General features: G+C 64.1%; 1 protein-coding gene across 16 annotated transcripts in view; it reads right to left on the reverse strand.

Annotated features, from left to right (window-relative positions):
- Ablim2 (actin binding LIM protein family member 2) overlaps positions 1-25,286 on the reverse strand; it is a 146,276-nt gene that overhangs the window by 70,363 nt on the left and 50,627 nt on the right. For all 16 annotated transcript variants that reach the window (XR_009224830.1, XR_009224824.1, XR_009224821.1 and 13 more), the window contains exons 2-6: positions 24,087-24,230; positions 20,440-20,623; positions 14,491-14,606; positions 7,441-7,567; positions 4,521-4,614 (exon numbers count right to left, since the gene is read on the reverse strand). Coding sequence is in view for 1 of the 16 variants with exons in the window: in XM_058572440.1 (XP_058428423.1) it covers positions 4,521-4,614; positions 7,441-7,567; positions 14,491-14,606; positions 20,440-20,623; positions 24,087-24,230 (665 nt within the window). In the remaining 15 variants the exon portion in view is untranslated. The remainder of the gene's footprint in view (positions 1-4,520; positions 4,615-7,440; positions 7,568-14,490; positions 14,607-20,439; positions 20,624-24,086; positions 24,231-25,286) is intronic.

A 25,286-nucleotide genomic window follows, 5' to 3' on the forward strand; every position in this document is an offset into this window, starting at 1 on the left:
TGTGTCTGTGTGACTGTGTGTTGTGTCTGTGTGTCTCTGTGTTGTGTCTGTGTGTCCGTGTCTCTGTGTGTGCAAAATTTGAAAGGATCCCTTCCAAGTGCTAAGCGGTCTGGGTGGTGGCATTTGCAGGCGTGATCTGTTTCTGGGCTGATAAGCAGGTTCCCCCGAGCATGTCTTTAGGTAGACGTCCACTGTAAGGTGGGTGCGTGGGGAGCCGCCTCGCTGTCCTTGGGAAGCTCTCCGCGGATCGGAAGCACATAGCTTTTTTTCTGCAAATTTCAGGCAGTATCCTGGGGTCGCGGAGGTGTGGTCCTGGACTGGAGAGAGTGGAAGTGGCCGCCTGACAGGGCAGGGCAGCCTGGGTGGCCCCTCTCTGCAGAGGCCACCCACCCTAAGGACCCAGCCCCCAGCCAGGGAGGGACGCTGAGTCCAGCCAGGGTCTGCAGGAAGGAAGGGGGAGGCCAGACGAGGGAGGAAGAAACCAGGAAGGCCCAGGGAGGAGGCCTTAATCAGGGTCCCAGCAGGACGGGCGCCGGGCGTCCTCACCATGAAGACAGAATCAGGTACCCCTGCTGCACCAGCAAGCGGGGGCGGGCGCGGCACTCCAGGGTTGAGGGAGGGCGTCGTGAGGAAGAATCTGCCCCCACCTGCTCCCTCCACACCCACGGGGGGCACCCAGCAGTGCTGAGCACAGAGAGGTGACCTGCCTGAAGGAGCCGGCCCCCCACAGCGCTGACTCCCCTCATTCCCCACTCTGCCCTCACCCAGCTGCAGCCTGGGGTCGCCACAGGCTGTCTCGGCGACGCCACCAGCCAAGGCAGCTCTGCGGGGGCAACGCCAACCCTCCCGGAGCCACCCAGCTGCAGCCTCTGCCAGCACCAGGGCTGCCCCCCCCACCTGTGCTCTCAGGCCAGGCCCCCGGGCTCCCTGCCGTCCATCCTAGCCAAGAGGGAGGGGTGCAGATACCAGCCCCTCCAGACCCCAGAAGACCCCAGTGTGGAGCAGCCTCCTTCAGATGGAACCCAGAGACGCAGGACGAGGAGCTTCCACACTCAGGAGGAAGCGAGGAGGCTGGGAGGGAGGAGGGAGGGAACCATCAGATGCACATTTCACGGCCGGCTGCTGGCGCTCGGCGCTCAGGATGGCACTGTGCCCACCACACACAGCCCAGCGAGGACTCCTGCTGCTGGGGGACCCGGGATGCTCTCCTGCTCACTGCAAGGACAGGACGGCCAGGGGCACCCACCGGCCTCTTAGGTGGCACGGGGGGTAACAAGTGTCCCCAGAGGCCTCGGGCCCGATGGAGCCGACCCATGAGCTCACCCCGCTGCCCAGCACGGCTCCTGTGAGGCCCCTCCGCCCCTCCAGGTGCCCGGCCAGGCCTCCTACCTGCACGGTGTCCTGGCACCTCAGCCCAGTCCCATGGCCAGCCACGGCCCTCGTCCAGTGCGGAGCCCTCACCCCTCCCCCATCCTCCCAACTCTTATTTTTTTCCAGATCTGTCACTTGCTCCTGCTGCTCTGCAAGAGCCCGCTGTCACCAGCTGGGTGCCAGCCCCGTGGCGGCTCCTTTCTGCGGAGCCCAGCTTGTCTCCGCCTGCAGCTCCCGCCTCGCACCGCCGAGGAGGATGCTCGGAGCTCTGCAGAGCCTGCGGCTCCCCACGCCGCCCCGCACGCTCGCCGCCGCCGCGCAGCAGAGGCAGGAACAAAGCAGGTCCTCCCGGGGCCCCTCACCCTCCACTGCTGACAAGGAGGAGCCCAGGCCTGGCAGCACAGGGTCCAGAAAACCCAGAGGGCCCCACGGGACACCAGAGCCCAGATCCCACTGTGGCCCAGGAGTACTTCAGTCCACCCTGAGGGGCCAGCTGGTGGCCTGAGGTCAAGGTCCCTCCCCTCTGTCACCATAGAGCACAGGGAGCTGGGCCACTACACAGAAGATGTCCCGGCTCCTTACTGTCGCGGCTCAGGGGCAGCGCTGCTGGGGGAGGCGGGGCAGGCAGGTGGGGCTCGCCAGGCCTGAACCTGTCTGGGGCAGGGCTGCTGCCCAGATGTCAGGGAGCTGGGCTCCTGCTGTCGGGCTCCTGGACCTGGAGCCACAAGCGAGCCCAGGGTGCACAAGGCGTCACAAGCTGGAGACAGGATTAAGTGGCCATGTGGGCAGAGGCCATGTGGTGGGGAGGTGGATGGGCTCACGTCCAGCTCTGCCTCCTGCTCACAGGGGTCATGGCCCGGCACGCGTGGGGGATTCCCACAGCTGGCTGGGCTCCAGGGCCTCGGCATTTCAGAGAGGGTCAGCCAGGTGAGCCTGGAGGTGCCCATGCCCAGGCCACTTGAGAGGAGGGAGGGGAAGGTCCGAGGTCCTCAGAGAAGGGGAGCCACAAGGCAGCTGTGAAGGGAGGAAGGAACTGCAGGCCAGGATGCCCAGCGGGGTGTGGCTTTCAATGGGAGATACTGCAGACAACCGAAAGCCACAGGGTCCGAGAGCCTCGGGTGGACAGGGGAGGAGGACGGGAGGGTAAGGCCCCCGGGAACTGGGAGGTGCAGGACCCGGCACAGGAGGGGTCCTTGGGGGAGGAGACAGGATGGGTCATCTGTCCACATCTGGAGGGTAGGAATATTGGATATGATTGCTGCCCAGGAAGACACTTCCGGAACCCAGGGAGACGAAACGGCAGTCTCACGGTAAGAAGCATTCCCAGGAGACAGCAGGGAGAGACCCCGAAACCCCAGCAGACCCAGAGTACACAGGATCGTTGAAATGCTAGAACGTCACACAAATCAAAGTGACAAGGGACACTTGGCTCCCCAGGAGTTGAAAGCCAGGCACTTTTGACGCAGTTTGCGATTGCTTTCCAGAACTTTCCAGAAGTGCTCACAGGTTCGACCCAGCTTCTACATTTCTGTGAATTCCTCTGAAGGAAAATTGGAAATGCAAACAGAACCTTATAACAGAAAGCGACTCCAGCTGCAGCGCTCTGTATTTGCAGTGGGACTGGAGGGAGCCCCTGTCGACCAAGTCAGGAGCCTGGCAAGCCCTGGGGCAGCCGCGTGGCGGGTATGGTGCCGCGTGGTGTTAAAACACGTGCCCTACGAGCGAGTCGTGAGCATTACACGGTGGGACGGGAGCAAGTCACCGAAGATCTTGAGGCCATCCGCGTGGAACGTGGTCAACAGGGGAGCCCGCGGGCGCAGGCGGACTGGTGGTCACCGAGGGCTGGAGGCACAGGGAAGGACAGCCAAAGCCTATGGGGCTTTTTTTCAAGGTGATGACAGTGTCCAAAATGGGCCTGGCCACCCCGAACATGCCTGTGCTGAGCTGGACACCCTGAGCCGCACACCTCAGGGGGCGTCACATCTCAACAAAGCTGCCCGAGGTCCAGAACACCAGACAAACACTCCAGATCACGTTCTAGCCACACAGACATGCGGTAACGGGGACTCTGAGTTGGAAATCACCATGACATAATATTGCAGTGACGGCTTGATGTCAACCGAATCACGGAAAGAAAACACGAGGAAGGGAACCAGAGACCTGGGCTGGGACCACGTTGTGGTGACATTTTCTGCGCTTCGGGCTGTCCTCGGCTTTAGCAAACCTTCTCCTATGGAAGGGCGAATCCTAAATCCATCCTGAGTGCACTCAGCAGAGGGAGACCTCTGTGTGGTGGGCTGTTCCCAGGTGGGTGGTGTCCAGCACCCCTGGGTGAGGGAGGGCTGGAGGAAGGAGCAGCTGGGGTGAAGGTAGCTGAAGCCCCTGGGCGGTCCCGCCTCATCTCCTGGAGCCCAGAGCCCCGCAGGAGCAGGGCACTGGCAGAGAGGCTGGGGAAGAAGGCCGCTTAGCTCTGCAGGGCGGGCTCCCGGTCACCTGCTCCCTGCAGCCCCAGGCCAGCCCCAGCTCATCCTCTGCCCTGCTCTCTCTGGAACCCCAGGGCTGCCCCTGTGCTTCTCACGAGGGCTCCCACAGCCCCTGGCCTTGCCCAGCCCCTTCTTCTTCCCTGAGCTGGTCATTCCAGGGGCCACGGACCACCATGGGCTGGAGAGTCCACCCTCCTACAGGCATGCAGCACAGAGCCCAGGAGGGGCCGCAGCATGTGCAGGGCTGGTAATCGGCTGGACGGGGAGTGGAAACCTGGGCCGTACATGTGCCTTTCACACCAGGAACGTGCCACCGCCCGCCACCCAGATCAAAGCACAGCCTGCCAGGCCTGGGAGCGTCCCCTCCTGCAGTCACCATGCAGGCTGCCTGCCCATGGCCACTCTGCCTCCTGCGGGGACATAGTCCTGCTGAAGGGAGGGGCACCACACCTGCCTTCAGGGCTCAGTCTTGCTGAGTCCCCTGCTGGACAGGAAGGCTGGGCCAGGAGAGCTCAAGGCCTCCCCAGTGGGCCCTGGGCCCTGGGAAGTGGCACCCACGAGGCTCCCCAGGGGGCCTGCGGCAGAGTGGAGCCGGGTGTGGAGGTCGGGGCTCATGAAGAGCTGGGTGGGCCCCAAGACCCAGCCCTGGCACGGGCCGCCGCTTACCTCCAGCACGCGCCCCGTGATGTACTTCTCACAGGTGTCACAGCGGATGCCGAACTTGGCGTGGTAGTCGGTCTCGCAGTAGGGCAGCCCATCCCTGCAGAGAGACGGCGGTCAGGGCGGGCGGGGCCCCCAGGATCCCAGGATGCGACTACCTTCACAAGGGGCCTCTGTGGAAGTGGGGGACCCACCTCCTCCCACGCCAAGCAGCAGTGCCTCCCTGGGAGCGTCCCCAGGAAGGTCCAGCTGGGTTCTAGCAGGGCATTCCTGTAAGATGACCACAAAGGCCACCCACTGCACAGAGCCCCCTTCCTGGGCAAGCTGTGAGGAAGTCGGGTGGTGTGTCCTCCCCTCTGTGCACCGGGGCTGTTGGTGGCACGGGAATTCAGTGTGGATGGAGGGGGACCATCATTTGGGGAGCTGCTCCCAGGGCCGCTGGTTCCAACCCTGCTTCTGCTTTAAGTGGGCTATAGGAGAAGAGCCAGTGGGCAGCCGAGCAGGACGGCCGAGCCGACGTGACTCCTGGGCCATCTGTGGTCCACTCTGCCCACCGTGAGGCCCTCATCAGACACAAGCCATACAGGCAGGGGAGGGATGGCTCAAGGTGGCACTGAGGTTTCCAGGCGGCCATGCTCAGTGTGTCCCAAGCACGGCAGGCGGGAGAAGGGACTTGGACTCAACAGCATGCCTCATCTGTGTGACCCTGGGCAAGTCACTTAACCTCCTGAGCCTCAGCTTCCCCTCTGGTGGAAGGGGAGAAATAATAATAAGGAGCACTTAAGAGGGCCTGGCCAGCGTCCAGCACTGGGCAGGTACTTGCCCAACAACTGCCAATCAGAGCTGTCCTCTCAGCCACAGGCTGTGGCCCAGGAGGAGTTGGGCATGAAGGTGACTGGGTAGAGGGGCACCTGCCACTCCAAGGTGGGCCCCTCTCCTGCACCACGTTGCTGTTCTTCTGAACTCAGCCTTGCACTCCAGTGATGAGGGCCACCTCCTCCCTCCACTCCCTGGCCCTCTGCCAGGCCCACGGTGCTCATGGGGGCATAGCCAGGGCTGCGTCCCTCTGTGATGGCCTGTGCCTGGGCTGTGGGTGGGCCACCTCTGGGGGAAGAGGGACGGCCCTTCCTTCCACCTGGGGAAGAAGAGCTGCCGACCTCAGGGCCCCCATCCGGCCCCACAGTGGGTGTGTCTGAGCAAACTCTGCAGGTTCAAAGATGACGTCTCCATGGCAACCCACGCCTCCTCCCCCTCAGTTCTGGGACACGCTGGAGGCTGCTAAGTAACGCCAGCGTGTGGGTGAGCCGGCAGCACTGCACGGGGGTGGCGGCCTGCCCAGGGCTGGGCACCGTCGGCCATTGCACTCCAGGGGCCCCGTGCCTCCCGCTGGTCCACCTCGGGCCCTCCCACCCGCCCTGGACGGAGGCTCAGCCCCGCGAGGGGGCTCTGCCTTAAGACGCTTGACCTGGAGGTCACGGCAGTGTGTGCTGTTCTGAGAGACAGGCCCTGGCCCCAAGCCGGTCCCCACGGTGATGGGGGCCAGGTCAACCAGGATGTCGGCATGGCAGGCCCGTGGGCCATCTGGATGCGTGTACCCGCTCTCCTGTGTGTGTGTGTGTGTGCGTGTGTGCATGTGCGCTCACTTCATTCTATGTCTTGGGCCATGGGACTTTTCCACTGGTCATTCCACACACTACTCCTGGCCCCCGAGAGCATGAAGAGCTACCACCGACTGGGAGATGCGGGCAGAGGGCCCTGAGCCCAGGACGGGCCTGTCTGCCCTGGGAGGCGCTGTCCTTCACGGGTTGCCCCCGCGCTTTCTCGCCTACACTGTGGGGGGCCGCCCGCTTCAGTTTCCTGGTCCCCGAGTAAAATCGCACCCTGGCCCGGAGGTCTTACTAATGAGCACACTGCAGTGACACAGCCACGAAATGTTTACAGCAGCTCCATTCACTATAGCCAGACTATGGAACCCACCTGGGAGCCCTCCAAGATGAAAGGACAAGGACCATGTGGCACGTATACACTGGAATATTACTCAACCTTCAAGAAGAATGAGGTGAGGGCATGGGCAGGTAAATGGTTGGAACTGGAGACGGTCATGCCAAGTCTGGAGACTCTCATGCCCATCCCAAAAAACCAAAGGCCGGCTGTTCTCTCTGATATGCAGATGCTGACTCACAGGGGAGGGAGGTTCCCCGGGCTGGACAGGAGGAGTGGGGGACAGAGAGAGGCGTGGGAATGGGAAAGACAGTGGAATGAACTGGACCTCACTCTCTGTGTTCCTATATGAACACACGACCAGGGTGACCACATCATGTACAACCACAAGAATGGGGAGTTACATCCAGGATGTGTCCACAGACACTCTACTCTCACATATATGCCTCCTGGCAACTAGCCCCTCCCTGGCCATGAGAGCCCCAGGAGGTGCCCCAGGGCCTAGGAAGAGCCAGGCCCTGCCCCCTAACAACCTAACAGCTCCTTCCCCTAACCTTGTCGGGGGACACTGCCACCAGGGCTGGCAGCCCCGAGGGCCCTGCTCTGCAGAATTCAGGGTGTGTGGCCCTGGAGTCCCAACCCTGACCACCAAGACAATCCTCCTTTCCTGTTCCTGTGGCCGGCATCTGCTGACCGTGCATTGTGCTCACAGGTGTCCAGCTTTGGAACATCCAGGTGCCCGGGAGGTGGGGGGCCATGTCCAGGGATAGAGCTCGAGGCCTCGACAAACCCGTTCCCGACCAGCAGAGGGAGCTGGAGCCTCTGCCACTATTTGAGGAACCAAGGATGGGCCAGGAGAAGCTGGGCGGGGGGACAGGTCAGGTGGGCTGCTTCCTCACCCCCAGTGGGGAGGTCGCTGCAGGAGGGGGACACGCGGGGCAGCAGCCCACAGCCCGGCCCCCGTGGCTCCGGCCCGGCCACTTACTTGCTGATGTACTCTGCGTCTAGGAGCTTCCCGCAGGCCTTGCACGTGAAGCAGCCCAAGTGCCAGTGCTTGTCCAGAGCCACCAGGGCCTGGCCGTTTTGGATCTCTGAGCCACAGCCCCCGCAGCCTGAGGGAAGAGCAGAACACAGACGTCCTCACGTGGGGCCCAACACCACCAAGGGTCCTGGAGGTGACCTGGAGGCGCCAAGGGCACCAGGCCAGAGAAAGAGGGCAGCGGGCAGCCCTGCTGGCTCGAGGGAGGCCCGGCCGCCCTGGCTGACGGAGACGGGAGAACGAGGGTGTTCTGGGGTTCCGGGGCACCGACTGGGGCCGCAGAGCTGGGAGCAGGGGAGCCAGAGCCAGACATGGGCCTGCCTTCCAGAAGGCCGGAGCCACCTCCACAGCGTCCACGCAGACAGGGGCACAGGGTGGAGGCCTGGCATCTCCCCAGGCCCCTCCCCTGGAGGCAAGACGCTGAGCCCCGGGAGGCAGCGGCCCCCTGGAGGGAAACGGGCTGCACTGCAGACGACTGGGCGCCCGGGCAGAGTCTGGCTGTGCACTGAGGTGTGCAAGGTGGGCAGACAGGAGTCTGAGGGACGGCCTGAGGGACTCCAGTGCAGGTAGCTCCTGGGCTCAGCTCTTACCTGTGGGTCCCTCCCAGGAAGCCCCTCCCATCCCCAGCTCCTGCTGCCACAGTCTGCGGCCCCTGGCACAGCACGCCCTGCACGATGCCCCATTCTACCCGGGGACTCTGCCTGGGCCCAGCGGGCTCTGCACTGGCCTCGGGCCTCCTCCCCCTGCAGCCTGACCTGTGGGCTCCCACGGTGGCTGCCGCTCTGCACCCTGTGGCCAATGGCCTGGTCGGGGCCCTGGCCGGCCTCCCCGTGTTGCCTTCCCTCCCAGCCAAGCTGCCCGGGCCTCTGCACCTGGCCCTTCACTGCGCCAGATGCTCAGGCCCCTCCTCCAGTGAACTCTCATGTCATGGCCCCATGTAACTGTCACTCAAACGGCTTATTGAGGACGAGTGGGGACTCAGCAGGGGGAGCTGGGCAGAGACTGGCAGCATGAGCCCACACGGGGGAGGGGGCAGTGCCCAGGGGCGTGTGACTATGTAGACACATGTGTGTGTGTGTGTGCAGGTGTGCATGGGGTGTGTCGTGTGAGCATGTGCACAGCCATAGTGCAGGGCCCTGGTACCCACAGGGCTTGGTTCCAAGACCCCTGAGGAGACCAAAGTCCACGGTGTTCAAGCCCCTGACGGGTGGCACCCTCCCGTGTGCCGAACACCTGCAGACCACCCCCAACACCTGGTGCGTGACAGTGCCTCGTGGACAGTGGCCACACTGGTGAGAGAACACGTGGCACAGGCCACGTGTGCTCAGGCCCAACCCTAGTGTTGAGCAACAGTGGTTCACGTGGTCTGACCCAGGTTGGTTGCCACCGTGGGGTGGAACCAGGCACAGGACCGAGTGGACACGTGTGTGTGCACCTCTGCCTTTGTGTGCAGGAGGGTCTCTGTGTGCAATGTTGTCTCTGTGTGTCTCTGACGACGTCTGTGTGTGCACGTGTGTCTATGCACACATGTCTGCAGGTGTGAGTGTGTCTGAGGGGCTCTTGTGTGTATGTGTGCGTATCTGTGTGAGAGTCTGGCTGTGCACTGAGGTGTGCAAGGTGGGGCCTTGGGGTCCTGTGTGGGCAGACAAGCCACCATGGCCTGAGGGGCCCCAGTGCAGGTGGTTCCTGGGCTCAGCCAGCTGGCTCAACAGGGAAGAATGTGGCTCCAGGTCCAGACAGACCCGCTGCAAATCCTGGCCCACCACTGCAGGGCCACCCTGGGCAGGGGCCCTTCCCCTTGAGGCCTGTTTCCTGGGGGACAGGCTGTGATGTTGGCAGTCACTGGCCAGCTCAGATACAGCACAGCTGGCCTGGTACCACAGCTGCCGGCCCTCAGCTCAGTCAGGGCCAAGCAAGACCCACAGGGCCTGGCGTGCAGTGGGCTCAGGCTGCTTGGCACGGGTCTTGTTATGCCCACGGATATGCTCAGGGCCTGAGTCACTGCTTTGAAGAATAAAGTGAACCCACACCCACTACGCGCGGCTCAGGCTCTTCCTGAGTCAACGCTCTGCTCCATCCACGTGCAACTTTGGAAACAAGTGAAGAGACTTAACCCAGGACCAGGCCCCGAGGGAGGGCCTGAGAAGCTGGCTGGCCTGAGAAGCTCAGGTGAAGGAATGAATGGAGCCAAGGTGGGGGGACCCTGTTCAAGTCCAAGGGCCAGAAGAGCTCAGAGCAGACACCTCTCTAGCTGCAGACGCATGTGGCCACCGGCATGTTGGTCCAGGGCATGCTGTGGGAGCTCCATGTCAGAGGCTGTCAGCTGGGGTGATTTGTTCTCAGGGGACAATGATAATACCTGGCGACCCCAGGGGTGGGGCTCCCGCCATCTAGAGGTAGGGGCTGGGATGTGCTGAGCCTCCTGCTGTGCACAGGGCAGCCCCCCATCACCTGGCCCCAGAGGCTCGCTGTGCTAAGGCTGAGGACCCCATGCTGAGCCCTGGTTGGCATCAGTGTGTGATGGGCGAACGGGGAGACAGCACACCAGGCGGCAGTGCGGGGGACAGGCAGCCTGGGGCAGGGTGGGGGATGTGGAGCCTGAGCCAGGCTGCCCGGGCCCAAGCCCAGCTGTGCCCCTCCAGCTGTGGACCACCGGGAAGTCACTTGATCTGTGTCCAAATGAGAGGAGGACACCCTTGTGGAGTGGCAGCACCAGCCTCCTGCAGGGCAAAGACAGGCGCAGCCCAGGCATGAAGGACACGCCTGGTGAACTACAGATGCCCGTTGGTCCTGCTGCTGTGGCCAGACAGTGCCTGGTGGGGCCCAAGACACCACCCCCTTCCTACTGCACCAGCAGCGTGCCTGCCCCGCCCAACCTCCAGCTCCTGGGGGGCTGCCTCCATTTCTCTGCCTGAGCCCAGTGGAGGGCCCAGAGGCTCTGGGCACATTGGACATGGACCTGACAGCCCGTCCCTCACTCCTCCTTGGCCACCTGGGGGGAGCACTGCTATCAATGAGCAGTGAATGTAGGGACCAGGGGGAGAGAGGGACGTCGCCATGGAAACCTCAGCCATCTGCACACATGTGGGGCTCAGCAAGGCTCTGCGTGGCTCCGCCAGGGACAGAATAGCCACATGTGACCTACGCTGCCCCAGGCTCAGCCGCAGTTTGGCCTTAGAGTGCAGCGGGCCTGCGGGGCACCCCCAGAGTTGGCCGTCCACCTGCCATGCCCCGGGCCTGGCTCTGCCACCTGGAGCAAGGGGCTGGGGCTGGGCTCTTCCTGATAGGAGCCTTCTAGAACCTTCCAGTTCCTGGTTCCCCTTAAATGGTCCTTCTTCCAGAAGAGGGCACAGGGTTCAGGCCCTGGTCCTGCCCGTGAGTCCTATAGGGACCAGGATGTGCTGAGTGGTGTCTAGCCCTCGCCTGGGACCTCAGAGGGTGGGCTCCGACCCCCACCCCCTCCACCTGTGGCCCCCCAGTCTAGCAGGGTCAAGGTGATGGGGGCTTAGTCCCTGTGTTGGGCCTGAGCTGGAAACAGGGGGCTGATGGAGCCCAAGGCTCATGGTGACTGAGAAGTGACCAGCTGGCCCGAGAACTCCTCTGGCCATGGTGGAGTGAGAGGGGCGGAGCATGGCTGGCACAGGCCACGTGTGCTCAGGCCCAGCCCTGACATGCTACGGGTCCTCACCAGACAGGGGCACCACAGTGACGGCCCATGGTGGGTGCAGGGCCTGGGGAGGAGCAGAGGGGGCCTTGCCTCTGGAGTCATTGTCCCTGACTTCATGGATGGCTGCAGATGGGCTGTGCCCCATTTCCCAGGGAGCCTGGCACCAGGCCACCCTGCTGGGGAGGGGCTGGGGCTCCAGGTCCTAGTCACCACCCTCTTAGAAAGCCAAGCTGCACAGCCTCCCACCAAGGAAGACGCAGGGCTGTAGGTGCCGTAGCCCAGGTGCCAAGGCCCAGGCGGCACAGACCCAACCCTGGAGAGAGAGGACCCATGGCCCCGTCCTGGGCCTGGCCGCCAGCTCTGCACAACCCCTTCCTGCCCCTCCACCCGACACCCTCCAGCCTGGCTGCAGAGCCTGAGGGTGGAGCCATAGGGCTGGGGTGGCCAAGCCTCAGCCCCGTCCTGGGGCTTCTCAGCATGGACAGAGCTGCTCCCCATCCTGCCCTGGGTTGAGCCCCTCTAGACCACTGCCCAAACCTCTGCTGGCCCAGCCACCCTACGGCCTAGAGAGGGAAGTGGCTTCATGGATCAGAGGTCTGTGAGGGTCCATCCACCAGGCAGCCAGGCTCAGGCCAGCCCTGGTTGGCCCAGTGATGGCCTCATGGAGCATTGCCTGTGACCAGCACCTGACCAGACCTGGACAGAGCAGGGCTCCCAGGACAGGGGCACCCTCCACGGGGCATCACAGGGAAGCCTGCAGGGCCCCTCCCCAGGAGAAAGCCCCGGGTGTTCCCCTGTTGCTAAGCAACAGGCTCAGGACCACAGACTCAGGCCTGCCTCTCCCCAGCCCGCCACTCTGCCCTCCCCACGTGGTCACCAGAATGGCAGCCAGGGCTTTTCTCCCCTCAGAAGCGCTACCTGGTCAGACTCGTCCCTAGCATTCAGGACTGTCCTGGCCCTCGCTCACTCAGTTATCTCCGACACACCACGGAACACCTTGGCATGGCCACCCGGGTCCCGTCTCCCTGGCGCCACCCCACCCTCGCCCCCACAGCAGCCCGTCCCCCCACTTCGTCTGGTGGTGCCCATGTGTCCGCAGGTTCCCTGGCTTGGTGATCTCCCTTTGTGCCCATTGCTGTGGCTTCAATATTGGCGACTACCAGGTCCCCAAGGCCACAGTGTTAAGAGGCGTGGACCTTGGGAGGTGAGGGCCTGCTCTGGGGAGTAGGTCTGGCATTGGGTAAAGGGCTGCAGGCTGGAGGGACCTCGCCCTTGGCCCCCGGGAAGCAGAGCAGCCCTGCCAGACGCCAGGGCTTGCGCTTGACCTCCGGCCTCCTCGACCCGAGAGGGAGTTTTGTTCTTTGTAGATTCCCAGCCTCGGGCAGTGTGTCACAGCAGCACAAACGGCATAAAACGCCATCCACTGGAATTCTGCCTGTGTCCCACGGGTCAGAACCGAGGCCACTTCCTGGGAGACCGCTGGCCACTGAGAGCCGAGCCCACATGCCCTGGAGTTAAAGGCCTTACCCGCAACCTCAGGCCCTCAGTCCTGGCTGCATGCCCACACCTGGAGGAGGGAAGAAGTCTCCCTGCAGGGCACTCTGGGGCAAGAGGCAGGGGACCCTACAGATGACAATACAGGAGCCCGGGACTGTGATTCTGATTGTAGGTTCAGAAGAGGGTAAGTTCAGTGTTCTTCCATGGACGTGGGAAGGAACAGGTTTTATTATCAGACCACCTGGGGGCCAGGGGAGCGTGTGTTTTTTGAAATTGCACAGTTGGTTGGGTGTGGTGGTGCACACCTCTAATCCCAGTGCCTCAGGAGGCTGAGGCAGGAGGATGTGAGTTTGAGGCCAGCCTCAGCAACTTAGTGAGGCCCTAAGCAGCTTAGCAAGAAATTGTCTCAAAATAAAAACTAAAAAGGGATGGGATGTGGCTTAGTGGCGAAGCACCCCTGGGTTCAATCCTCAGTATTACAAAAAGGGAAAATAAGGAAAAAATGCATGCTTGATATTTTACAATGAATTTGCTCTTAGGAAGGTTGTTGTTCGCCCTGAGTGCAGGAATCCTTCACGCCAATAACTTCCTCCAATAAAATTTTTTAAATTTTTTCTTTTTAAAATTTTTTTAGTAGTAGATGAACACAATACCTATATTTGTTTATTTTATGTGGTGCTGAGGATGGAACCCAGTGCCTCACACATGCCAGGCGAGCGCTCTACCACTGAGCCCCAGCCCCATCCCCAATAACATTTTTTTTTTAATCTCAAAATAACCCTCAGACAGTGGTCTGTGGCTGGGTATTTCCCTCTTGCTTCGGCTGCCAGGAAGCACTGGACCAACAGTTCAGATGAATACCCTCCTTTTAAAGTTTTGCCCAGATCTTCTGACTTCTATTTGGTTTAGTCATAATGTTCCTATCCATGAAGACAATCTTGAAAGCTCCATCCTCCAGGCCCCAGCTGGAGAGAAACTTCTAAATGGAGCACTGTCCGAGCGAGCCCCAGAGCATCAAGCGCACCACGCCGGGCCTCTGTGCGCGGGCCTCCGGGGGAAGGACCCCTGCCCTCTGGGTGAAAGTGGGAGGCTGGGGCGCGGCGGCCTCTGCAGGCTCCACCCAGCAGGGAGCTGGGGAGACAGGGTTTGGGCAAGGCAGGAGGTGCGAGTGGGGGCTGCCTCTGGGAATCCAGAGAAGCCCCACCTGGGTCCCCATCCCTAGATGTGGCCCTGCCTTGCGGACACCACTGTGGCCACAGTCCCAGGCTGGGCTCAGAACTCTGCTTCTTTAGCGGGTGCCTGCAGCAACACGGCACAGGCTGGGTGCCCTGTCCCTTGGTGCCTTGGTCCCTCCCAGGCCCGTCCTGTCTCTTGCCCCAGAAGACCATCCCGGCTGCGAGAGGCCACCTTGCTCTACCCCATCTGCACTCTGTGACACCGCTGGCACTTGTCCCTTTACGGTGATGACCGCCTGCCTCCTCACTCAGGAGGGATGTATTGAGCACCCACTGCATACGCGCCTGGCCCAGTCTGGGTGGACTGGGGACCTGAGAGCCCTGGAAGCCAGGGCAGGAGGGGAGCTGGGGTGAAGGCTGCCGGGGAGAACCAGGAGGAGGCAGGGAAGGCCTCCTGTAGGAGGGGGCTGGAGGCACCCGGGAGGGCAGAGCCGGGCACAGGCTGGGTGGCAGCGGGGCCTGGGCTTCACAGCCTGGTGCTGCCCCACACGTGCCCACCGCTGCCCACTGTGGCTACTCCTGTGCTGGGTCCCCGTGCGGCCCAGCCTGTCCCCCTGCCACAGAGGCTACCCCTGTGTGCCCCGAGGGTCCACTTACTCCGGAGGCCCTGGGACGGGTGCACGCTGCTGCTCAGCGCTGTGGGCAGGGAGCACTTCTGGCACACGCATTCCTTGCCGTTGAAGGTCACTCGGTCCCCGGGGGGAAAGGGGAGCCTGAAACAAGAGAGCCCGTTACTGCCCAGGCCCCCTCCTGCCCGTCTGTCCCGGAGAGCTGCCGCTCGGAGCACAGCAGGCGCCACAGGCTGCGGACACAGGGCCTCTCCTCCAGGCACCATAGTGTCCCCGTGGGGGGCTCAGGTAGCCGCTGACACGTTTCCATGTCTGCATGAACAGGGAGGGCGGAGCTGCCCACGCCCTGAAGAGGCCTGGCTGGGTCAGCCTGCCTTGACCTATGGGCTCCGTGGCCACCAAGTTCCACCCTGGTGGCCGCAGTGATGGGCCACTGCTGCTGAGCCCCTGCTGGGTGCCCGCCCCCTCCCGTGGGCCGTGGCCTGGCTCTGTCCCCTGCCTCCGTCTCACCAGCTCCAGCCCAGCCACCCCGGCGGCCATGGGGACGTTTGGGAAGCACGAGATGCCACAGTCCCCGGCTCTGTGGGGCTGACGTTCATTCAGCAGGTGTCTCTTGGGTCCTCATTCAGCTCGTCCCTGTCCTTGGGGACCGCGCTCACGTGTGGCTGGGCCGGGCCACGGTCCACAGCCCCCTCACCTCCTCCACTTCCCTGAAGCCCCTGGGCTCAGCCTCCCACCAGAGCTGTGCTCGCCCCGGGGTCTTGTGCTTTGCAGTCCCCCCAGGAATGGGGACTTGGGACTGAGTGGGGTCCGCACAGTCACTGGTGTGATCTGTGGAAGTCTTTAGCTGTGGAACCTACAACAAGTTACTCAGCGTCTCTGTGCTCGTTTTTCGTCTGCAAAATGGAACTAACACAACCCGTTAGCAGCCATCCCGCCAACAGCCCATCTGCTGACATCAGGTGGGCAGCGCTGGCCGTGGCTGGCCTGGGAGCGGCTGGATGCAGGGCAGCTGCTCCTACAAATGTGGGTCACTAATGAGATGCGTCCTGTGGGTGCACACCCACCTGGCCCCGGGGAACACCCATGGCCCCATGGCCTGCTGGCTGTCATGCTGCGTCCGTGGACCTCCCTGCCCAGGAGCCGCACAGTGCCCCTTGCTGGACACGCGTGTCCTGCTCCTCGCCACCAGCAGTGACCGGCACGTGCATTTCCCTGCTGTCTTCTGACTTGGAGCCTCGTCAGCCTGCCAGCCTTCCTGGGCAGGTGGCGTCAGCGCCCCCCAGGACCTGGGGTCTAGAAGGCCTTTATGTGGTCTCCGTCTTACGTGAGTGCCCCTGTGGGTGCCGTCTGTGGGTGCCGTCTGTGGGTGCCCCTGTGGGTGCCCCTGTGGGTGCCGTCTGTGGGTGTCGTCTGTGGGAGCCATCTGTGGTGCCGTCTGTGGGTGCCATCTGTGGTGCCGTCTGTGGGTGCCGTCTGTGGGTGCCATGTGTGGGTGCCATGTGTGGGTGCCGTCTGTGGGTGCCTCTGTGGTGCCGTCTGTGGGTGCCTCTGTGGGTGCCTCTGTGGGTGCCGTCTGTGGGTGCCTCTGGGGGTGCCTCTGTGGGTGCCGTCTGTGGGTTCCGTCTGTGGGTGCCGTCTGTGGGTGCCGTCTGTGGGTGCCTCTGTGGGTGCCGTCTGTGGTGCCGTCTGTGGGTGCCTCTGTGGGTGCCGTCTGTGGGTGCCGTCTGTGGGTGCCTCTGTGGTGCCGTCTGTGGGTGCCGTCTGTGGGTGCCGTCTGTGGGTGCCTCTGTGGGTGCTGTCTGTGGTGCCGTCTGTGGGTGCCGTCTGTGGGTGCCTCTGTGGGTGCCGTCTGTGGGTGCCTCTGTGGGTGCCGTCTGTGGGTACCGTCTGTGGGTGCCGTCTGTGGTGCCGTCTGTGGGTACCATGTGTGGGTGCCGTCTGTGGGTGCCGTCTGTAGGTGCCGTCTGTGGTGCCGTCTGTGGGTGCCTCTGTGGTGCCATCTGTGAGTGCCTCTGTGAGAGCCGTCTGTGGGTGCCGTCTGTGGGTACCGTCTGTGGGTGCCGTCTGTGGTGCCGTCTGTGGGTACCATGTGTAGGTGCCGTCTGTGGGTGCCGTCTGTTGGTGGTGTCTGTGGTGCCGTCTGTGGGTGCCTCTGTGGGTGCCTCTGTGGGTGTCGTCTGTGGGTGCCGTCTGTGGGTGCCTCTGTGGGTGCCGTCTGTGGGTACCGTCTGTGGGTGCCGTCTGTGGGTGCCTCTGTGGGTGCCGTCTGTGGGTGCCTCTGTGGGTACCGTCTGTGGGTGCCGTCTGTGGGTGCCTCTGTGGGTGCCGTCTGTGGGTGCCGTCTGTGGGTGCCTCTGTGGGTGCCTCTGTGGTGCTGTCTGTGGGTTCCTCTGTGGAGCCGTCTGTGGTGCCGTCTGTGGGTGCCTCTGTGGATGCTGTCTGTGGTGCCGTTTGTGGGTGCCATCTGTGGTGCCGTCTGTGGTGCCGTCTGTGGGTGCCGTCTGTGGGTGCCTCTGTGGGTGCCTCTGTGGTGCCGTCTGTGGGTGCCGTCTGTGGTGCCGTCTGTGTGTGCCGTCTGTGGGTGCCTCTGTGGGTGCCTCTGTGGGTGCCTCTGTGGTGCCGTCTGTGGGTGCCGTCTGTGGTGCCGTCTGTGGGTGCCGTCTGTGGGTGCCTCTGTGGTGCCGTCTGTGGGTGCCGTCTGTGGTGCCGTCTGTGGTGCCGTCTGTGGGTGCCTCTGTGGGTGCCGTCTGTGGGTGCCGTCTGTGGGTGCCTCTGTGGTGCCGTCTGTGGGTGCCGTCTGTGGGTGCCTCTGTGGTGCCGTCTGTGGGTGCCGTCTGTGGTGCCGTCTGTGGGTGCCGTCTGTGGGTGCCTCTGTGGGTGCCGTCTGTGGGTGCCTCTGTGGGTGCCGTCTGTGGTGCCGTCTGTGGGTGCCGTCTGTGGGTGCCTCTGTGGGTGCCGTCTGTGGGTGCCTCTGTGGGTGCCGTCTGTGGGTGCCTCTCTGGGTGCCGTCTGTGGGTGCCGTCTGTGGGTGCCTCTGTGGGTGCCGTCTGTGGGTGCCTCTGTGGGTGCCGTCTGTGGGTGCCGTCTGTGGGTGCCTCTGTGGGTGCCGTCTGTGGGTGCCATCTGTGGGTGCCTCTGTGGGTGCCGTCTGTGGGTGCCGTCTGTGGGTGCCTCTGTGGGTGCCGTCTGTGGGTGCCGTCTGTGGGTGCCTCTGTGGGTGCCGTCTGTGGGTGCCGTCTGTGGGTGCCGTCTGTGGGTGCCATCTGTGGTGCCGTCTGTCGGTGCCGTCTGTGGGTGCCGTCTGTGTGTGCCTCTGTGGGTGCCTCTGTGGGTGCCGTCTGTGGGTGCCGTCTGTGGGTGCCGTCTGTGTGTGCCGTCTGTGGGTGCCTCTGTGGGTGCCGTCTGTGGGTGCCTCTGTGGGTGCCGTCTGTGGGTGCCTCTGTGGGTGCTGTCTGTGGTGCCGTCTGTGGGTGCCGTCTGTGGTGCTGTCTTTCTCGGCCCTCGCTGTATCCACACACCACACGATGCACAAGTCCGCGGGTGTCGGTGGGTTCCCAGCTGGTGGCACCACCACGGCCGACTCCGGGATGCCCCAGGGTCCACGGGAGCAGCCGGGCCCCATCTCCTTGGCTGCAGCTGGACTGCAGTTCCCAGCTTCTCTCCTCCTCTCTGTGGACCCGTCCACCCTGTTTCCCGCCTGCGCACCTGCCACTGGGGTCTGTTGCACCTCTGTGGACCGGGGAGGCCCCTCTTGTCACTGCTATGATTCTTGTCACCCCTGTGGTGGCCAACGTGGCTGTGAGGACGTGGTAGGTCTGGGGTTTGTCCTGTGTCGGGCACTTTGTGATCCTCGGGTTTGTGGTTCTCATCAAATTTGGAAAATTTTCATCTATTATTTCTGCAAGTGCGCGCTGGCCTCCCGCCCACCTGGGTGGATGGGCAGAGGGACCGGGAGGCAGGGGCAGGAGAATCCATCCCCTCCCTTCACCGGCTCTTTCCTGTTCCAGGTCTTCTTCTCTCTGAGCTGAGTCTGGAGCCCTTGGCTGCTCCGTGTCACCAACCTTCCTCTGTCCCCCTGACCCTCTGTGGGTTCCTCCCGGGGGTTTCATTTCAGGAACTGTGTCCTTGCGTTTGCACCCCCCTGGCCGCTTCTCGTCCCCTCCCTGGCCCTCCTGCATCTGTCCGCCCTTGCCTTCCCACACCGATGGTATCAGAGTCGTGGTCCAGGGCACACTGCACTATCCTGTGGGGTTTGCTCCCTGGGTGCCTCCTTCTGGGGAGGTCACGTGTTCTAGTTTCTTAGGACCAGTGCATTTTGGGGTGTTGGACATCCCAGATTCTGGTTTTGTGGGCTGGATCTCATTTTCCTGCAGAGTGGGGGGCGCTGGCTGGGTTGGCCTGTCCACCTCAAGACCAGCACGCTCCTCTGAGGCAGCCCTTGGTGGGGGATGGCCGTAGTCTTCCTTCAGGGCTATTTTAGTCACACTGCTAAGTCCTGAGGTCCCTGCGGTGTCTTGGGGTTCAGCAGCTTAGAACTGGGACTTGCTGGGCACACAGTCACCTGGTCACTCCCTGCCCACCTCAGGCCACTCCCTCCGTGTGGCCTTGGCTTGGTATTTGTCCCAAGCCTCAGAGGTGTCCTCCACAGACTTCGGCGGCCACATGCTATGCTCTCCCTGCTACCCTGCCTCCCCGGTCCTCACCCAGAGGACTCCACGCTCTGCCCAGCTTCAAGAGGCCGCTGGGCCAGGGCCGGGCCGGGCCAGGGCCGCACTCTCCTTCCAGCGGATGCCACCCCACCCCACCCCCGCCAGCTCCGGTGGCTGAAGGCAGCAGATGGACGGGGTTTTGTTCCGTCTTCTGCTTGTTTAGGTGGGTGAGGATCCCAGGCCCACGACGCCCGTGTGACCAGCACTGTCTGTTGTCATCTGTGAAACAGTGGATTATCCAGAGGGACCTCTCAGGCCACAGGGACTCGCCACCCTGGTCTCTAAGCCACACACAGAACCACAGCCCAGATGATGCCAGGCCTGCGGGCTGGGCCCACAGATGGCCCTTTCAGGGACGTGTTCCTGCGTCCCTGCTTCCGCTTGTCCCCATCCTCTGACAAAAGCTGACCGCGTTCCCGCTGTGACCACAGGGAGTGTTGGAGCGGGCAGCCGGTCCGTCCTGGGTGTGGTGCCGCAGCGGGCAGGAAGCGGACCCTGCCTTCTATTCTCTCCCTCTTTGTTTCCTAGAAATGGAACGTTCTCCCGGGAGAGCGCGGTCAGGCTGGCTGGGCGGCTGCCCGCTGGCTCCTGCTCGGCCCAGGGGCTGCAGCAGGCAGCGGGGAGCGGGGGCCCTGCAGCAAGGTGAGGACCCACCCTCTCCGTGGCCACCGTGCTAGCTCTGTGCCGGGCCCCGGGTGCCAGGGAGGAGTGAGACGCAGCCCCTGCCCTTCCCGGACTCCCACCAGGCAGCCACAGCCACGGGCTGGAGAAGGGCACGGTCCTGGGGCCAGGGGCACCGCACGGCATGCAGCGGGGGCCACAGGAGGAAGGGCAGGCGCCAGGCAGCGGAGCCTGCGGGGCAGGGCCGTGCACCTGTCAGTCAGCAGGCAGCCTGGGCCTGGCACCCAAGGGTGCTGAAGGGACCGGTGGAGGGCAGACTGGGAGGCTCCTCTGCCAGGCCAAGGGGCTCGGCTGTTCTCTTAGGGCCGCGGGAGCAGCACGGCACGGGGAGCGAGGCAGAGGGGAGGCTGCGGAGGCCTGGGAGTTTCGGCCTGGGTGGGGCAGTGGCTGTGTGGGCATTGGGAGGAGGAGCTGGGGTTCTGGGAAGAGGCCCCATGCCTGTCGGGTGGGGTAGTTCTACAGATGGACGTGACAGGAGGGCTGCTGTGTGGCCCGAAAAGTTGCTTGACCTCTCTGTGCCTGGCGCAGGCTTGGGAGGTTGGCAGTGGGGGAGAAGGAAGCACCGTGCCCAGGAGGCCACTCACCGGCAGACGGCGCACACGAAGCAGTCGGGGTGGTAGGTCTTGCCCAGCGCGGACACCACCTCGCCCTCGATGAACTGGTCGCAGCTGTAGCAGCGGGTGCCGTAGAGCCGCTGGTAGTCCTGGGAGCAGATGTACTCGCCCTGCCGCACGAAGAAGCCACCCTCGGCCAGGTCACAGCCGCAGGCTGGAGGGGGACAGGCCTGGCGTCAGCAGGGTGACCCTCCCCAGGCCACAAGCATGGCACAGGCCTGGGTGTCGGGGTCCCCTGGGGCCAGGCTCCTGGCCTGGAGTGGAGTGGACGTCCCCACACGTGACCTCAGCCCAAAGGCCAGAAGCCTTTCGAGTGGACCTTGCTGACGGAAGCTCCCGGAAAGGGGCGCGCTCTGGGGATGACAGGAGGGCTATCTGGGGGGTGGGGGGAGAGGCCAGCCTCTGTCCTTGCTGGGCAAGTCTCAACCCCACCACAGATGGGGTGTCCACGTCCCCAGGGCCCCTCCTACACCAGGTGGGTGGTCTCCACATGCTGCACAGGGGACGGGTGACAGCCTGAGTTCCTACAAGGGCCCTGCTCTGTTCTGGGCTAGGCCTGGGGGAGGACAGGCATCCTGCCCTGGTCTCCTTGTCCCCACACCCCACAGTGTGGCCGGCAGCGCTGCGGGGAGGAGACGGGCTGCTTTGTCTCCTGCCACGCTGGCTCCCCCTCTGGAGCTGCTGGGCCCGGGGAAGCCATTGTCAGTAGGCAGCAGGGGCCACCCCAGGCAGCACGGGCGCCCCTGCCCCGTCCCCCTCCAGGCCCGGGAGCGCTCAGGAGCCATGTGCAGTCTGGAGGGAGCAGCCTACTGTGTGCCCGGCTGACCCCGTGTCCCAGGGAAGCCCCTCAGCCCTGGGCCACCAGCTGTCCAGGCCCAGTGTGACGGCTCGCAGCCCCCAAGCCCATCTGGAGAGCCACGTGACCTGCACCTCACCGCTGACCCGGGCAGCTCCTGTCACAGCCTGACAATGAAGGTGCGCCCACAGGCGGCCGCTCGCCCCAGGCCTCCAACAGGTGGCAAAGCCAGAGGGAGTCCCCCGAGCCACACCTACGGCCCTGCCCAGCGCTGGGCTACAACGGCTCCAGCCCAGCATGGCCGGCAGCACCCCTCCCAGGGCACGCCTGTCCCTCTCCAGGGAGGGAGGCCTGTGTCCCCCTGGGCCTCTGCATCCTCACGGGGAGCACAAGGCTCCCCGTGGCAGGGACGTCCTTGTTCCCATGCATCCCCCACTGAGAGCTGTGTCTGACACACAGTAGGTGCTCAGTGCGCAAGCGGGTGTCCAGGGGTGTCTCCGTGGCCAAGAGCCGCACCCGCTGCGCACAGCAGTCTGGACCCAGAGCGGCCATTTCTCCACTGGGCTTCCCCGGGGAAGGGTGGCATGGGAGCGATGCCCGGGGCAGGAACCAGACACAACAGACCTGAGTCAGGATTCCTCGGGGCCTGGTCATCCCCAGCTGGCCGACCTGCTTTGGTTTGACTGGTAAGGTGCCCCCAGCCCCGGGATGGGCGTGACACAACTGTCCTGTTCCTGTTGGCCAGTGGAATGGCCATGTGGGCCAGGTCTGGCCAGTGAGTGCCGTGGCAAGTCTGGGGGACCTCAGGAAAAGGAGAAGGCCCTCTGCTGTACAGCCCCCGGCTGCTGGCCACCTGTGAGGGTGGCTGTTGGAGCCACAGCAACCATCTTGAGACCTTGAGGAGAGGCACCAGTGTCATGCCCAGATGGGACGTGGAAGAGGGGACAGTCAGGGTGGGGTAGGGAAGGAAGCTGAGTCCTGGTGACCCTGTTGGGTTGTTAAATGGACCAGCCCTGAGGCGGGGTGGGGCCCCTCCTGGTTTCACGTCAAGGTGTCATGTCCACGTTGGCGAGAACACCGTGAGCTGGCTCTCCTTCCCACCACCCTCAGCGCCAGGAGCTCGGGAACCTGTGTCCCCAAGGAGCCTGGACGACACGCCAGCCCAAGACCACGATGGCCCGTGCTCAGACACACGGCTGTGTGCAGAGCTGGCAGGGACCTCCGTGGCTCTGCACTCCTGAGCAGGGGCACAGGGACCTCCTAGGCACACCCCAGAGCCAGCCTGGCACCTGCCCCTAGTCATGGGAGGCAGGTGGGGCTGGACCAGGGCCATGTGTCCAGGCTCCTTCCCCCACTGCCACTGCTGTCCCCAGCCGGCCTCAGGGAGCCCCACCAACAGTGCGGCCGTGCTGGCCGGCCTGCGCTGACCGGGTCGGCAGGAAGGGGGGACAGTCGTCCCCACCACCTGCCCGCCTGGGGCCCCAGGGGGGATGAGCTGGCCAGGCCCTGCACCTCACTGCAGTCCTGAGGTCAGCTGGTGGAAAAGCCTTTTAGAGGACGTGTGTCCCCCTTCTAACAGCCTCTGAAGGGCCACCTGATGGGCCCGTGTCTCAGAAACGGAGGGATGTCCCGTGCAGAGTCGGTAAGACGGGGCCAGACAGGACCCGGAGAGCCCTCAGGAACAGGAAGAACTGCTGGGCTGTGGGAGGCCCGCGGGGGACGGCAAAGCCCCCGGAGCCCACGTCCCTTCATCCTGGTGGTGGAGGTGGCACCACGGGGACAGGAGCCTGGGTGCTGTGTGAGGTGACTCTGGAGGTCGCCCTCCACCTGTCGGCGCCTCTGTTCCACGTCCCAGGAAGCTGTTCCTTGCAGGTGTGCTAGGGCCACCCTTCCCCTCGCTGTCCTTTCCAATGGCCCAGGGTGTCATCAGGGTTGTCCCCATCACCGACCCCGACTCTGCTGGAACAGGGTGCACCTGAGAATTGACGGGGCCCAGCTTAACCCTGGGCACACAGCGGATGCCTGGATGCAGGTGACACCTGGGACTGGCAGGGATGGTTGCCCCCATGGATGGGGCCCTGAGGGGTGGGCTGCGGCCAGCCTCTGCCAAGGGACTGGCTCTGCTGCCCCTGCCGGCCTCTCAGGGCTTCAGAGATGGGAGAAGAGGGGGATCGTTGTGGTCCCCAAGTCACCGGCTCCCACCAGGCCCTGTGTGCCTCCTGGGTGCCCGACCTCCCTGGGTTGGTGGCCCAGGGCCCTTCTGGGTTTCCCTTCCAACAGCGGGACTCAGGTGGCTGCACCCTGTGGCCTGTGGGGGGGACAGGGCTTCCCCTGTGCTCGCTGTCCCCTTTCCCTACGGGGCGGACCCTGGGCGCCTCCCCAGGAACCCGGGGGGACAACCCGGGTCGGGGCCACAGAGGGGCCCAGAGTCCAAGCTCTGGACAAGCCCAGCGGCCGGCGTGGGAGTGGGTCCGTCCTTCACTGCGGCCTGGGGTCAGTGCGTCACCCCGGGGCTTTGACTTGTGTCCCCAGAGGCTGTTTTATGGGTCTCTAGGGAATTAAGGGCAGCCGCACACGGTCCGGGGGCTGGCAGCGGGGAGAGACCCCGGGGTTCCGCTCCCGTTCATCTTGTCTGGTTATTAGCATTCAGCGTGTTGCTCACGGCATTCTCACAACTAGAGAAAAAGGACAGGGCTCTTCACTGGGAACAAAACGGTGGCGCTCCCCGGCCGGTGGGGCGCCCTTGGCTGGGCGGGAAGGCCGCAGCCCCAGGCTGACCCGTGCGGTCAGCCGCGGGCTGTGGGTGGCGGCGGGCACTCACCTTTGCAGACGAAGCACCTGATGTGGAAGTACTTGTTCTGCACCCGCAGCACCTCCCCCTTGCACACGGAGCCACACGTGGTGCACAGGATCGCGGTGGCCGGCGGCGGCTCCAGGGGGCTGTGAGCGGCCTGGGGCTGCGACACTGCGGACAGAGAAAGCAGCGTGTTAGAGGGTGGGTGGCCACCCCAGCGCCCCACGGCATCCAGGAGGGGCTCTGGCCTGCTCTTGCCTGGGACCAGTGAAGAGTCAGAGCATGTGACAGGTGGCAACCCTGAGGGCCAAAGCCACCTGGTCACCTGCAATGAGCCCCACGCCACGAGCATCCTGGCCCCTCGCCTGAGTGACCAGAACGTTGGTGCCCTCCCGAAGGCGGCCCAGCCCTGCTGCTGCCCCAGGCAGGACCTTCCCAGCGGGCCTCGGGCCATGGGTCTGAATATCCTTGCTGTCCCCTTAAGGTAGGCCACAGTGCAGGGAATAAGGAGGTGCTGGGAGGAGGGATGAGGGCTGGCGTGATGGCACTGTGGCCGACCGTGGGCACCCGGCCGCTCCCTGCCTTCCTCATCCGCATCCCCCCCGGGCAGGGAGGCCGGAGCACCGCATGCTGGGGCCACCCAGGGTCACCAGGGCAGGAGAGCGAGCCCCAGGCAGCCGCGCTGGCAGGTGGAGGCTCAGGGGAGCTGCCCAGCTCTGGAGCCAGAGGGAGGATTGGTTAGGCGGAGGAGCTGCAGACCCACTGGGCGCAGGCAGGAGCCGCAGTGGGTCTGCGGGCAGGGTGGGCAGATGCGGGAGCAGCAGCATCGCTGGCCAAGAAAGGCCATGAGCAGCTGGGGCTCAGTGTGTCAATGCGCCTGCCCAAGGGAACCACTCAAAGGGACTGAGGAGGTCAGAGGTCGGAGGTCCGAGGTCAGACAAGCACAGGGGTGTGGCCTGGGGCAGGTGGCCAGACGCCCAAGTGTGGGTTCTGGTCTCCAGCCCTGTGCACACATCCCCTCCGTCGCAGAAGCGGCTGAGCAGGCATGTCTTCTAGGAGCTGGACAGGAGGAGAGCCCGCCCCCTGCTTGCCCAGCATCAGCCCGGGCCCTGACATCAAGGACACCTCCTCCCAGTGTGGTCAGCGGAGATGAGGCTGTGGAAGAGGCCAGAGGAGCAACATTGTAGCCTCCAAGACGGTGGAAGGGCAGCGAGCCCAGGAGTGCCA

This window comes from Marmota monax, unplaced genomic scaffold (genome assembly GCF_021218885.2).
Source record: "Marmota monax isolate L192 unplaced genomic scaffold, Marmota_monax_Labrador192_F-V1.1 WCK01_AAM20220418_F8-fsc00009, whole genome shotgun sequence".
NCBI lineage: Eukaryota > Metazoa > Chordata > Mammalia > Rodentia > Sciuridae > Marmota > Marmota monax.